Genomic DNA, 12291 nt, shown 5'->3' with positions numbered 1-12291 from the left:
GTCATGCTTGATTATTGAGCTTTGCCTCACAGAACAAATCTCATGTGAAAGTGTGATTTAGGTGAAATGGAGGAACCTGAATGATATTTAGAGCTAACATGAGCTCTGCAAAGCGTTTAAAGGACCGGAGGATATCATTGAACATTAGTGGCTCTTTTACTGGTGTGGAGAAATCTGAGAAGATCTAAAGTTTGAGCCCAGAACAGAAGAAAACCTAGCAGAGACCTGCTGGAGTTTGTGGCTTTATTCTCTCCCAGCAGCTTTGCAAGCTTAATCTCACTTGCACCCTCATCAACACAACACAGAAGGGAACAAATTTACTGTTTCATCCTTATTCTTCCCGCCGCGCTGAGGAGCTGTATACAGTACACACCAGATCAAAGCCTTAATTGAAAAATAATTATAGGTACTTAATCATAGAAAGCGCCGGGCTAATTGAAGTGAAAACAAGGAGGCAAATGCAGACCCTCAGAATCGTGGCAGAAAGAGGATATTGTAAAAGCTTCTTCTTCAATCCCCATTGTCTTCCAGATTAAATAGGAGAGGGCTATTAGCAGAGTTAATTGGCTCTCTAATTTAGATCTCGCCCCACTGAAAGCATAACGGATGCGGGCCTGTCCGCCGATGATGTGTGCACTCTGTCACGCTGTCCTGCTGGACTGTGATTGGTTAATTGCTCAGGGATTTTTGAAGTTTTCTCTCATTCTTCAAACCTAACAGATTTGTGAGCGCTGCATTCATCTCCCCGGCTGCTTAGGTAGCACTCATTGTTTGCTGCAGCGTGAGTGAAAACATAATAACTCATGACTTATTTATCACTCAGCCGCTGCTTTGAGTTTGTGCAGCTGAGGCACAACGGATAGCTTTTTTTTACCCCCGCTGCTATAATGTTGCTAATTCATAGTGATTGTAGTTATGTGCACCTTTGGAGGAGGAGATCTGTATAGAAACCCTGATTATCCTCCGCCTGACCTGTTCACACTGTGTGGAAGTTGCTGATGTCTTCAGAGAAATGTCACATTCACTCCTGGCCTTTCCTGTGAAAGGCCTTCTAATCACACCCACAGCCCCAGATCTCTCCCCTGCTGCTGCCGCCGCCGCCGCCGCCGCCACTCAAGCTATTCTCTGCGCTCGCTCTGCCCTCTAGTGAAAATTGGATGCCAGCGCACTCATTACTGAATAAAACCCATTTAGAAGTCCAAAGGTGGAAGAAAGTAAATAGGCCATTTTTCTACCATTTCCCAAGACAGCCTTTCATCATTTCAGCACATCTCTCTCTCTCTCTCTAGTGTTTTCTTATTGTAGCCTGAGCGGTAATGGAGCTGCTGACAGGAGTTCAAAATGGAAGTTGCTATGAAATCTTCTATCAAACTTCTTTTTTCCCGGTGGGGGGAAAAGGCATCAGGTTCCTGCCACATGCTGCTCAACAGTGTGTGACCTGCTGATCAACCATCTCACATGTTCTTCATCTCCAGGCCAGATTGCATCATGAGGCCACTGAGGTGCTGCTTCTCCTTCCTCATTCACGCTCTGTGATCCGGGCCTTTGCAGACCTGGAGGATGAGTAGAGAGAGAGTGGTCTTCTCCGGCCCTTAAGTGGACATTTATTCAGCCAGCGCATCAGGAAGTTCATACAAGAGATAAGACAGAGCGACCCAGCGAGATCCACGAGCTGGAGCGTCTGCATCACAAGGCCGTAGACCTGTACTGTAATGTTCTGATTCATTACTAACTGGCAAATATGTCTCTACATGGATCAAACTGCCTCCTTTGTAGGTGTGTTGTAGTGATAAGCAGTGGCTCCAGTGATGCTGGAAAAGTTGTTTGCTTAAGGTTTGGCCTCCAACCATTAACACAGCATGAAGGACTGGGTGCTACTGGGAATTACTAATCAAATCATACTCTCTCACTCACTCACTCACTCACTCACTGTGTGTGTGTGTGTGTGCGTGTGTGTGTGTGTGTGTGTGTGTGTGTGCATGTGTGTGTGGGCCAATGTAACTGATTTTCACAGTGCTTTCATTTGTGACCTGCCGTGCCAAATCTTAAACATTTCTGATTTTGAAACACGTCTCAGTTTTATATGAACGGTTCTTATTTGAGTACAGCCATCACTTCAATGCTAGAATGAATAATGTGATGACTTTGGAGATTCCATCTATCAGTAAAATAATATCTATCAGATCAATAGTTAATGTCCTGTATAATATAACAGAGATAAAGTGATAAATATGTTTCAGTTTGACTACAATTGACTTTTGCATACATTTAAACTTAGCTTCATCAAAAATGTACAATAATAATAAAATTAATTCTTGAATTTGGCAAATACACATTTAGGTGTGTAAAATAAATCTATGCAGTTTTTATCTAAACTCTATTATTATCATATATCACCAGAGAAATGTGAAATCTTGGCCTTGTAAAGAGTTCTAAGTCTTTTTTCTGTCTGTACTAAATAAAGCCACAGCCCAGTTTCGATTAAGCAGCAGCAGCGTCCCACATTTTGTCCCCAACGTATCAGCCGCACGCAAATTGGTTTCAGTTCCCTACAATCATATCAGTGTTTGCTTTAGCTTGCCTGGCTGCTGGTGGAACGACGATACAGCGTTTCTACTCCATCACCACTCAGAGCTGTCGGCTACACACGGAGCAGTGTTCAGCTCACACACACACACACACGCACACACTCTGTTTCTAACTCAAGCTGAGCAAGGGCAAGAAAAATAAAAAATATAAGAAATATTGTAATAGATGAATTCTGTGACTTGACCTGATGAATTGAAGTAAAGCAGTAAGCTGATAAAGCTCAGATTGATTCTTTCAGATAAGCTGTTTCTATGTACATTAGCCTGATGAGGTATAGTTCTGTGACAGTTATAAAGTTAAATGGACAGGAAATGGAACATATTTACACGTTAGACTGACCTTCACACACACAAGACCTCCAAAACAGAGAAGCCTCATCACATGACAAGGATAGAAGAGCCTTTTCTTCAAATTTCCTACAATTGTTTTTATAAAGACTTTCTTTTGTTCAAGAATTCTAGAATATGTCTAGAATTTCTAGTGTAGCTTTGTAACGGCCAACTCATAATACAGTTACACTAGAAGACACTGCAGGGGTGGGGAAATAATGACATACAGGAGGAAATAGAAAATAGACAGAGAGGGAAGCAATAATGCCAAAATGTAGGCATATAAATTCAGGTGACTGAACTCCTACATGCTCTGAATTTCCTTTATTTTTATTTGACAAACACTATTTTGTTTTAATTAAGAAAATAAATGTGATTAAAGATGATGAAGAATAAATCTGTCTGCATCCTGCCTGAACATAAACAACATGAATCATTCAGACCGATACTAATTTGCTCCACCCAACCTCTGAAGTGACTGGGACGTGTGCAAACAACTGGGGTCATTGGTGAAGTCCTTCTCGACTTCACACACACACACTCAAACACACACACACACATACACACACACACAGGAGAGCTGGTCTGCTTTGAACCTTCTCCCACCAGCAGCGACACGACAGCAGGAGCATGGCAGCCACTATCTGCCAGGTGATGGGCTTCCTCCTGAGTTTGTTAGGAGAAGCAGGAATAATTGCAGCTACAGGGATGGACCAGTGGGCCACAGAGGACCTGTTTGACAACCCCGTCACCGCCGTGTTCTCCTACTCCGGCCTGTGGAATTCCTGCGTCAGGCAGAGCTCCGGCTTCACAGAGTGCAGACCGTATTTCACCATTCTGGGACTGCCAGGTAAAGTCTACTTCTCATCAGATACAGGATGAGCGGGTACAGCAGAAGGTAGTGGATTATATAGCTGCTTATCGCCGTTTTAATTGCTATAGAACTTCACGTTTTCATTCGTTGCCTGCAGGATCTCTTGAAGAGTCGTGGATTTAAATGAAACCGTATGGATAGGTGGGATTTGGGTGAAGAGCTGATTAGAGGTTGAGGCGAATCAGATCATTAGTAAACTTTCATCCGTTTCTCACTAAGGTACAACTCTGTCAACAGATGAAATTGAGTCTATATGAATGTATTATTTTGAATGTGGCTGATTGAACCCCATGCTGGGACAGTGGAGTGTTCTCAGAGAAGATGGAAGGTCAGACCACACCCTCTGTTACCAAAGGGCGGACATTCATTTCCACTGTGATTTCCCGAAACTGGGACAAAGCGTCATCAGAACTGGAGGTAAACATCTGATAAGGCTTGTTCCTTGTTGGAACATACATAACGATAAGCACAGAGAGCCGCTGCCATTTCATGACCGCCTGATATCGGACTCTACTTCCTCCGAGCAAGAAAATGGCCGCCGCAATGATTCAGCTGTTAGGATTCATGTTGTCTGCGTTGGGAGAGTTCTTAATATCAGCAGCAACAGCCATGGACATGTGGAGCCTTCAGGACCGTTCTTCTCAAGTTGTGACAAGTTTTTACACCTTCTCTGGTCTGTGGAACTCGTGTGTAGGCACATCTTATGGCACCACACAGTGCAGGCCTTACTTCACCATACTGGGGCTGCCAGGTAAGACAAGAGGCCCGGAGGAGGGAGAACAAGCAGGGAGGAGGGAGCAGGGAGGCTCCAACATTAGCTTTGATCGTTTAGGACATTTATTTATTTATTTATTTATTTTCATTTTCAAAAATAGAGCTGGCGGCAAAAAAAATCCTTCTTATTATTTTTCTTCTTTCCAACCAAAAAGAAATGTGTATATATAATATTAATATTTATATATTTGTATACAGCACAATATGAACTTTATTTTCACATTATGTATCTTATTACTGAAAGTTGGGAGGAGCCTTATATCACTTTTTTTAAAACATAGATATAAGTAGGTAATCACAACTTTAAGGGGAATTCAGATTAAAAAAAAAAATAGTATCTCTTTTTAATCATCAGAATGATCTCACGTCTGTCTCTGATGGAGGAGACAGACGTCCTGCAGATACAGAAGCTGCTGCCTGCTGATGCTTTTCAAAATCCTTTCTGTTTCCTGAACATGTTCATGATTAAAGTCACATGCTGTTCAGCCTAGGTCCTATCTGCCTGAATAAGATGTTCCAAACCGTTTTCCTTCCAGCTCTGCTCCAGGCCGTACGAGCCCTGATGATCGTTGGCATTGTTCTCGGTGCGATCGGATGCCTGATCGCCATTTTTGCACTGAAGTGCTTGAAGATGGGAAACATGGAGGACAATCTGAAAGCCACCATGACTCTGACCGCTGGGATCATGTTTGTTCTTGCAGGTGCGATACTTCTTCCTTTAGCATTGATATCATATTGCAGCTAGATCCTGTTTGTACCGATGTCACTTTGGTTCTGAATCCTCAGGCGTCACAGGCATTGCTGGGGTGTCGGCCTTTGCTAACTTGATTGTGCAAAGTTTTCGATTCACCACCATCTCAGAAAGTGGATTTGGGTATGGAGGCGGAGGCATAGGTGGACTCTCAGGAGGTCTGACTCCAAGGTAAAGACTCTGTTCACTTCCATTTACATGCAGATTGTGATGTAAAGTCAGAGATACTCTAGCCGTGCTCTTCTGTCAGGTACACGTTTGGACCTGCTCTCTTCGTGGGCTGGATCGGTGCAGCCGTCTTGTTCATCGGAGGCATCATGATGTGTCTGGCCTGTCGCGGGATGGTGGCCGACACAGAGAAACGGTGCGTTCCATTTTACATTCAATCATAGATCCACACTAAAGGAACATATTGTGTTTTCTGTTATTTTCCTCAATATTATACTGTAATATAGTGGGAAGTATGTATTTAGCAAGATGCAACAACATGAAGGGCGCTGCATTTTCTACTTACATTCAACAAACTGCTGTTGTTTATTTCTTCTACAAAATAAACAATTAGACAATTCATCAGTTTTTCCCCCCAAAAAACGGTCCCTGATCACAAACTACTTTGCTGTCCTCAGGTATGATGGGATGGCCTACAAAGCTGCTTCACAACACACCATCTACAAGAGCGACATCAGACCCCAGCATGGCTACAACGACTCCTACAGGGCTCAGAGTGCAGACGGGAGGCAGTCCAACCAGAAGTTTGACTACGTGTAGAGGAGAGGAGGCTCTCAGAGAAGAACACTTTGACTTCACTCTGTTATATATTCTGTTTCTGTTTTCTCTCTTTATCATCACAATGTTATGTTCTTGTTTTTGCTCTGATGGATGGTAAAAGTGTGTTGTGTTTTTTATTATTCTTTGTACTTTAAGTTGGCAGGACTGCTTGACTTAATGCATCCTTATTGATCCTAATTATCAAACATTTTTGTAATCCTTTTGTTATTATGGCTGTGTCAATAAAACACATTAAGTTCAATTTGTTGAGACTTTCCATTCCCACATCATTTCATCATGAAGGAGAGTTTAGATCACTGCAGACAGAAACTGAAGCCTGTGTTGCCTTCATGAACATCTTCATTTACCTGCTTCAGTGCTCACACACTCACAAAGATACAACTAAAAGAATCTGTTCCTGAAGGTCTGCTTCAAAATTTATTTAACTATTATTATTATTGTTGTTTTTAGATTTACAGATCCTTATGACTGATGAATGAAAGTGTTTCCCCTCAGTGAGCTCAGACCATGTGAGAGCTTCATTCTTAGAGCTCTGGCTCCACCTTCTGGCTGTGAAACGACACGACATGAAGGACAGAACAACGTCACAAACTCCAGAGCTCTTCATGCTTCATGTAACTCAGATCAGGGTATGGAAACAGGTTCAAGTGTTTGACAGGTTCAAGTGTTTATCTTAGATACATTTTGTTTACAGGCAATCAAAGCATTTAGACTTCCAGGGACAAAAAGTCACTGGATGGTTGATTGCTCTCCTAAGACCCAGCAGCTCCTTACCAAACCTTTCTCCATTGCATTCAGTTTGCCATTGCATTCAGTTTGATGGAAGTTCCCTGCATCGTCTTACTGCTTCAGTCTGCAGGACTTTGCAGGATGATCTCTCTAACACTAGTGGATGGAAAACAGTAAACATCTTTTGCAAATATCCAAATGATGCTGTGTCATGTGGGCAGCTTTAGGTAGCATCAGCCTCCACCTGCTTTAGGATGTGAGCTGCACATGGATCATATGGAGCATCAGGCTCAGCTCAGCTCAGCTGGGTGGAGCTCCACCTGCTGATCCTGAAAGAGCTCCACAGAGGAGAATCTGGCAAAAGATCAAAGAGACGTGCATGAACATTCTGTCCTTCCTGCGTCTTTCATCTTTATGTGCAGGACTCATCACTGTGGTGGTGAGGCAGTGGCTCAGTGGGTAGTGCTTCCGCTTGGGAACTGGAGGGTTGCTGGTTCAAGCCCCTGCCGAGGTGCCCCTGAGCAAGGCACCGAACCCTCAATTGCTCCCCCCTCTGCGAAGGGTGGTAATGTAATGTAAGTCGCTTTGGATAAAAGCGTCTGCCAAATGATCGTAATGTAATGTAATGTGGTTTGACCTTTGTCCTTCAGAGCTCTGCAGTAGAAGGTGTCAGGATCTGAGATATGAAATAAACATCAAAAGAAGAAGTGTTTGATTATCTGACAGCCTGTATCTCCCCCTCTCCCCCCCCCCCCCCCCCCCCCCCCCCCCTCTCTCCCCCAGTAAAGTAACACACAGATGAAAAAGTGAACTTGTGTGTGAAAGTATACATGCATGTAGTTGTAGCTTCCTGTTTTCATTGTTTTTCTCTGTCTGTCTGACATTTGCTCTAAATTAGAACTTCAGGTTTGTTATCTCTTCTTTTGACATTAGATAAGATGTCTCTGTATTGTGCAGACAACCGGAGACATGCACATGATTCAAATTGTGTCCCTTTTATATGATATGTAAACTGTTTAACCACACTTTAGTCACAATGCCTGATCCAAACCGTTATTTATAAATATTTCCATTGATATTTAGCATTAAATAAATGTCAAATATGTTTCAAAAAACAAGGGGGAGAAAGATAATTAACTCTCTAATGGATTTTTACATCCATTTTTTCACAAGCGGTCCTGTTCTTTTTGTGTTTGAATGATTTAAAGTGGCTAGTAATACTGTTTATGGAGAGGCAGATATGTTGTCAATAATGTAACAGAAGAAGAACGCCAGCTCTCTTCCGCTCCGGGGCGGTAGGTGGCGCCATGTTTCACTGGTTTCTGTGTAGAATCTGTTAGTAAACACCACGAAGAAGAATGAGCCAGCAACACAGAGACGATACAAGCGTCCGATCTTTGACTCTATACTCATCAGGCTGTGACTCGCTTTAACATTGTTCCTGCTCGTTTCGAGTCTGATTAAAAGTGTTTGACTGCTTGGATTCTGTTTCCGGTCGACTTGAAACAGACGGACTAGCTAACGTTACAGGTTAGCTTGAGTTAAGATGATGCTAGCTTCCGTTTCATGGCTCGACAGTAGAATTAGAAAGAGATGAAGCTCTCCGGAAGTCAATCTGTTACTTATTAACCTGTAGTTTAGTCACGCAGCTGTAGTTTGTCTCATTGTGACCTGTTGGAGCTAAAGCAGTGACTGAACTGTAGCAGGCTCGTAGGCTAGGCTAGCTGTTAGCTCTGAAATAGTGTAATGTTTTGTCCCGCCGTTTGATGGCGCTGCTACGGATCATGATGCCGCCGAAGTTTCAGCTCCTGGCGGTTTTGGCGTTTGGAGTGGCGATGCTTCTCCTGGAGAACCAGATCCAGACCCTGGAGGAGTCCAGAGTCAGATTAGGTGAGAAGAGTACACACACACACACACACACACACACACACACACACACACACACACACACACACACACACACACACACACACACACACACATACTTAAACTCCCACAGAGTGACAGAGTGAACATGAAGACACTCTGTGATCAGGCTGAGGACAAGTCCAGACCTGATCCACATCTAGACCACAGAGTCTTTAGGAGCCTTAGAGTCTTGTTGTTCTCCGTACCTTTTTCACTCTGATTTTGGTTTGCTTTCACTTCAGCTTGTGTTAGAATAATGTGTTAGATTGTTAGACACACAGCCTTACAGTGTGTGTGTGTGTGTGTGTGTGTGTGTGTTAAACAGCTGCCAAACTACCATAAGCCTTTTTGTTCTGGGACCTTAAAGTTGTTGTTAATTCAGAGGAAGCGTCTCCTCTGCTGTCAATCAGGAGTCTTTGGCTCTGATAATGTTCCTAATGTTCCATTGTGTGAGCTGAAGGAGGATGAAGCTTGTGTGTGTGAGTGTGTGTGTGTGTGTGTGTGTGTGTGTGTGTGTGTGTGTGTGTGTGTGTGAGTGTGGAACAGTAGAGCTCAGATGAGTTAACTGTGCTGCAGCCTCGTCGCTCATACTGAGCGTCTCCACCTCTCCTCCATCAGAACGCACCATCGCCCGACACGAGGTGGCGGAGGTGGAGCGCCGTCACAATGAAGACAGCGTGAGGGAGTTCTTCTCCCCGGGGGAGGAAGACGACACCGTCATCATCTATAACAGAGTGCCCAAGACAGCCAGCACCTCCTTCACCAACATCGCCTACGACCTGTGTGGGAAGAACCGCTTCCACGTGCTGCACATCAACACCACCAAGAACAACCCTGTCATGTCTCTGCAGGACCAGGTGAGGGCAGCAGCTCTTCAGGATAAAGAGTGTGTGTGTGTGTGTGATCTGTGTGTCCTGCTGCTCCACACTCAGCCTCCATTCTCTGTGTCTGCAGGTGCGTTTTGTGAGGAACGTGTCCTCCTGGAGAGAGATGAAGCCAGGCTTCTACCACGGCCATGTGGCGTACCTGGACTTCTCAAAGTGAGTCAGGATCCTGGTCTGTCTGCCAGCATTTAGACCCAGTTTAGCTCCAGAGCAGATAGAGGGCTCCTGTATTGATCTGTAATGTGTGTGTTGGTGTTGTTTAATAGCATTGTCGTCCTCATCAGCTGTGACATTATCATTTCTGTGATCAGAGGTAATTCTCCTAATGGGTTAAGGGTTCTTCCATGAGCCGGATCCATTAGGAGGAGACACTTCCACTCTTTGACTGATGCAAACATGATGCAGGGAAAGGCGGCCATCTTTATTTCTCCAGGATGATTACAGATGAAGGTGTGATGTCTCTTCTTCTTCTCCTCTGTCAGATACAGTGTCAAAGGTAAACCCATGTATGTGAACGTGGTGCGGGACCCCATCGAGCGCCTGGTGTCCTACTACTACTTCTTACGCTTTGGAGACGACTACAGGCCCGGCCTCCGCAGAAGGAAGCAAGGAGACAAGAAGGTCCATGTGCTTCTGTTTGAGATCAGCCGTTCAGTCATATTACTGCCTGCCTGTGTAGTGTTATTGTATTGATGTGTGTCTGTGTTGTAGACCTTTGATGAGTGTGTGTCATCGGGGGGCTCAGACTGTGCTCCTGAGAAGCTCTGGCTCCAGATCCCCTTCTTCTGTGGTCACCACTCTGAGTGCTGGTGAGTTCACTGCACCTGCTTCAGCTCTGCTCAACAACAAAGAGCAAACATCACCACCTATACGTCTCTACAGCCTCCATCTATCCCCCATGTCTGCATCTCACCTCTATAATCCCACTGCTTGACCTTGAGATCCTCCTGATGCTAACCTGAAGGAGCCTTTCAGTCTAAACCAGTTGAGGAGAGAATGGAACCCTTTGCTTTTGGCTTGGTTGCTAGTTTGACAGAATGCTGCTGTGTGTTGTGTGCAGGAACGTGGGCAGCAGATGGGCCCTGGATCAGGCCAAGTACAACCTGCTGAACGAGTACCTGCTGGTGGGAGTGACGGAGGAGCTGGAGGACTTCATCATGATCCTGGAGGCGGCACTCCCACGCTTCTTCAAGGGAGCCACCACGCTGTACAGAACAGGTAGAGCGTCACTATTGGTTCAGTCTGGTTCTGTCTTCATGCCAGGCCTGGTTCTGCATTGTAACGACATGGCAGGAACTGAATCAGCTGTGTCTCACCCTCCTTCCCCCCCTTTTTTTCTTCCTCCAGGAAAGAAATCCCATCTGAGGAAGACCACAGAGAAGAAACCCCCGACCAAAGAGACGATCACCAAGCTGCAGCAGTCAGACTTCTGGAAAATGGAGAACGAGTTTTATGAGTTTGCACTTGAACAGTTCCAGTTTGTCCGCGCTCACGCCGTCAGGGAGAAGGACGGAGAACTTTACGTCCTGGCCCAGAGCTTCTTCTACGAGAAGATTTACCCCAAAGTCAACTAGAGGCACCGAGCTGAACGGAAGGACTGAAGGAAGTCAAACACTGGGAGGAAGAGGAAGAGGGACCAAGTGATGAAGCTTCTGCTGAGTTCTGTTAGGATCCAGACAAGACGGGACAAGGTCACTTCTACCAGCACAGTGTTTCAGCTGTGTCTTCTCTCTCATTGTGTCCTGGTGCAGCTGGTAGAGAACGTGAGGAAGACCTGTCTGGCTCCTTCACTGAAACGGTTTGATCCATCTAAGAACTGAAACACAAGCAGCCTTCGATATCAAACAGTCTTGGTGTTCTGAACCTCAGCCGGGTCAGAACATGGACCTCCTCCACGTCGTGTCGTTCTTTCCTCCACTCTCCATTGAACAGTAGGTGCTCTGATCTCATTGTTTACAAAGTGGAGCATCTACATGATAAACTGCTGCAGAAGAAGAGAGACTGCTTCTGTTCACACGGGCTTCATTTGGACCAAACCTTACAGAATCTGTCCATCATTCCAATCCTTTTCTATCTCTCTGAGTCTCTGCTCTCTTTGTACACACATGAACACATCATATCAGTATTTTATCACACAGTCACTCGCTGTGCATGTAAGACCAAACTGTTGTTGAGTGACATCGAGTCATGAAGGGGTTAATCCAGACTGCACAGGGTGGATCAGAGCCGCTGGTCCGTCCGAGGTCACAGGGTCGCATCCAGCCAACAGGTGGAGCTTTAGTGCCTTTATCATGACGCAGAGTGTGTGTGTGGATCAATCAATCATGTATCAATCAAATGGATTCTTCCTCTTTGTGTTCTGAACGCTTTCATACTTTAACACTTTAACGGCTCGCACATAAATACATACCAGAAGAGACGTGGGCTCATTGTGTTCTCTACTCTAGTGTGTGTGTGTGTGTGTGTGTGTGTGTGTGTGTGTGTGTGTGTGTGTGTGTGTGTGTGTGTGTGTGTGTGTGTGTGTGTGTGTGTGTGTGTGTGTGTGTGTGTGTGTGTGTGTGTGTGTGTGTGTGTGTGTGTGTGTGTGTGTGTGTGTGTGTGTGTGTGTGGGGTTGAGGACTTGTCTTGCTAGGCTGAAGTGTGTTTATGTGCTCCTGATTGAAA

The 12291-nt window shown here is 44.8% G+C and overlaps 2 protein-coding genes across 2 annotated transcripts; both read left to right on the top strand.

Annotated features, from left to right (window-relative positions):
• Nucleotides 1-3548: 3548 nt before the first annotated feature.
• Nucleotides 3549-6205, top strand: LOC143007451 (claudin-18-like). The gene is made up of 5 exons (XM_076158799.1): nucleotides 3549-3768; nucleotides 5103-5267; nucleotides 5353-5488; nucleotides 5568-5681; nucleotides 5944-6205. Exons 1-5 carry the CDS (start codon nucleotides 3549-3551, stop codon nucleotides 6083-6085), a joined length of 777 nt encoding a protein of 258 aa, XP_076014914.1. The 3' UTR covers nucleotides 6086-6205.
• A 1971-nt stretch (nucleotides 6206-8176) lies between these two features.
• hs2st1b (heparan sulfate 2-O-sulfotransferase 1b) lies at nucleotides 8177-12066 on the top strand. The gene is made up of 7 exons (XM_076158801.1): nucleotides 8177-8725; nucleotides 9362-9600; nucleotides 9698-9783; nucleotides 10110-10248; nucleotides 10339-10436; nucleotides 10688-10845; nucleotides 10975-12066. The coding sequence occupies exons 1-7, from the start codon at nucleotides 8602-8604 to the stop codon at nucleotides 11199-11201; spliced, it is 1071 nt and encodes a 356-aa protein (XP_076014916.1). The 5' UTR covers nucleotides 8177-8601; the 3' UTR covers nucleotides 11202-12066.
• Nucleotides 12067-12291: the final 225 nt, after the last annotated feature.

Source organism: Genypterus blacodes, unplaced genomic scaffold (genome assembly GCF_046128005.1).
Source record: "Genypterus blacodes isolate CSIRO-AG114 ecotype Tasmania unplaced genomic scaffold, CSIRO-AGI_Gbla_v1 ptg000087l_1, whole genome shotgun sequence".
Classification (NCBI taxonomy): Eukaryota; Metazoa; Chordata; class Actinopteri; order Ophidiiformes; family Ophidiidae; genus Genypterus; species Genypterus blacodes.
This window is presented reverse-complemented; position numbering and strand designations above follow the sequence as displayed.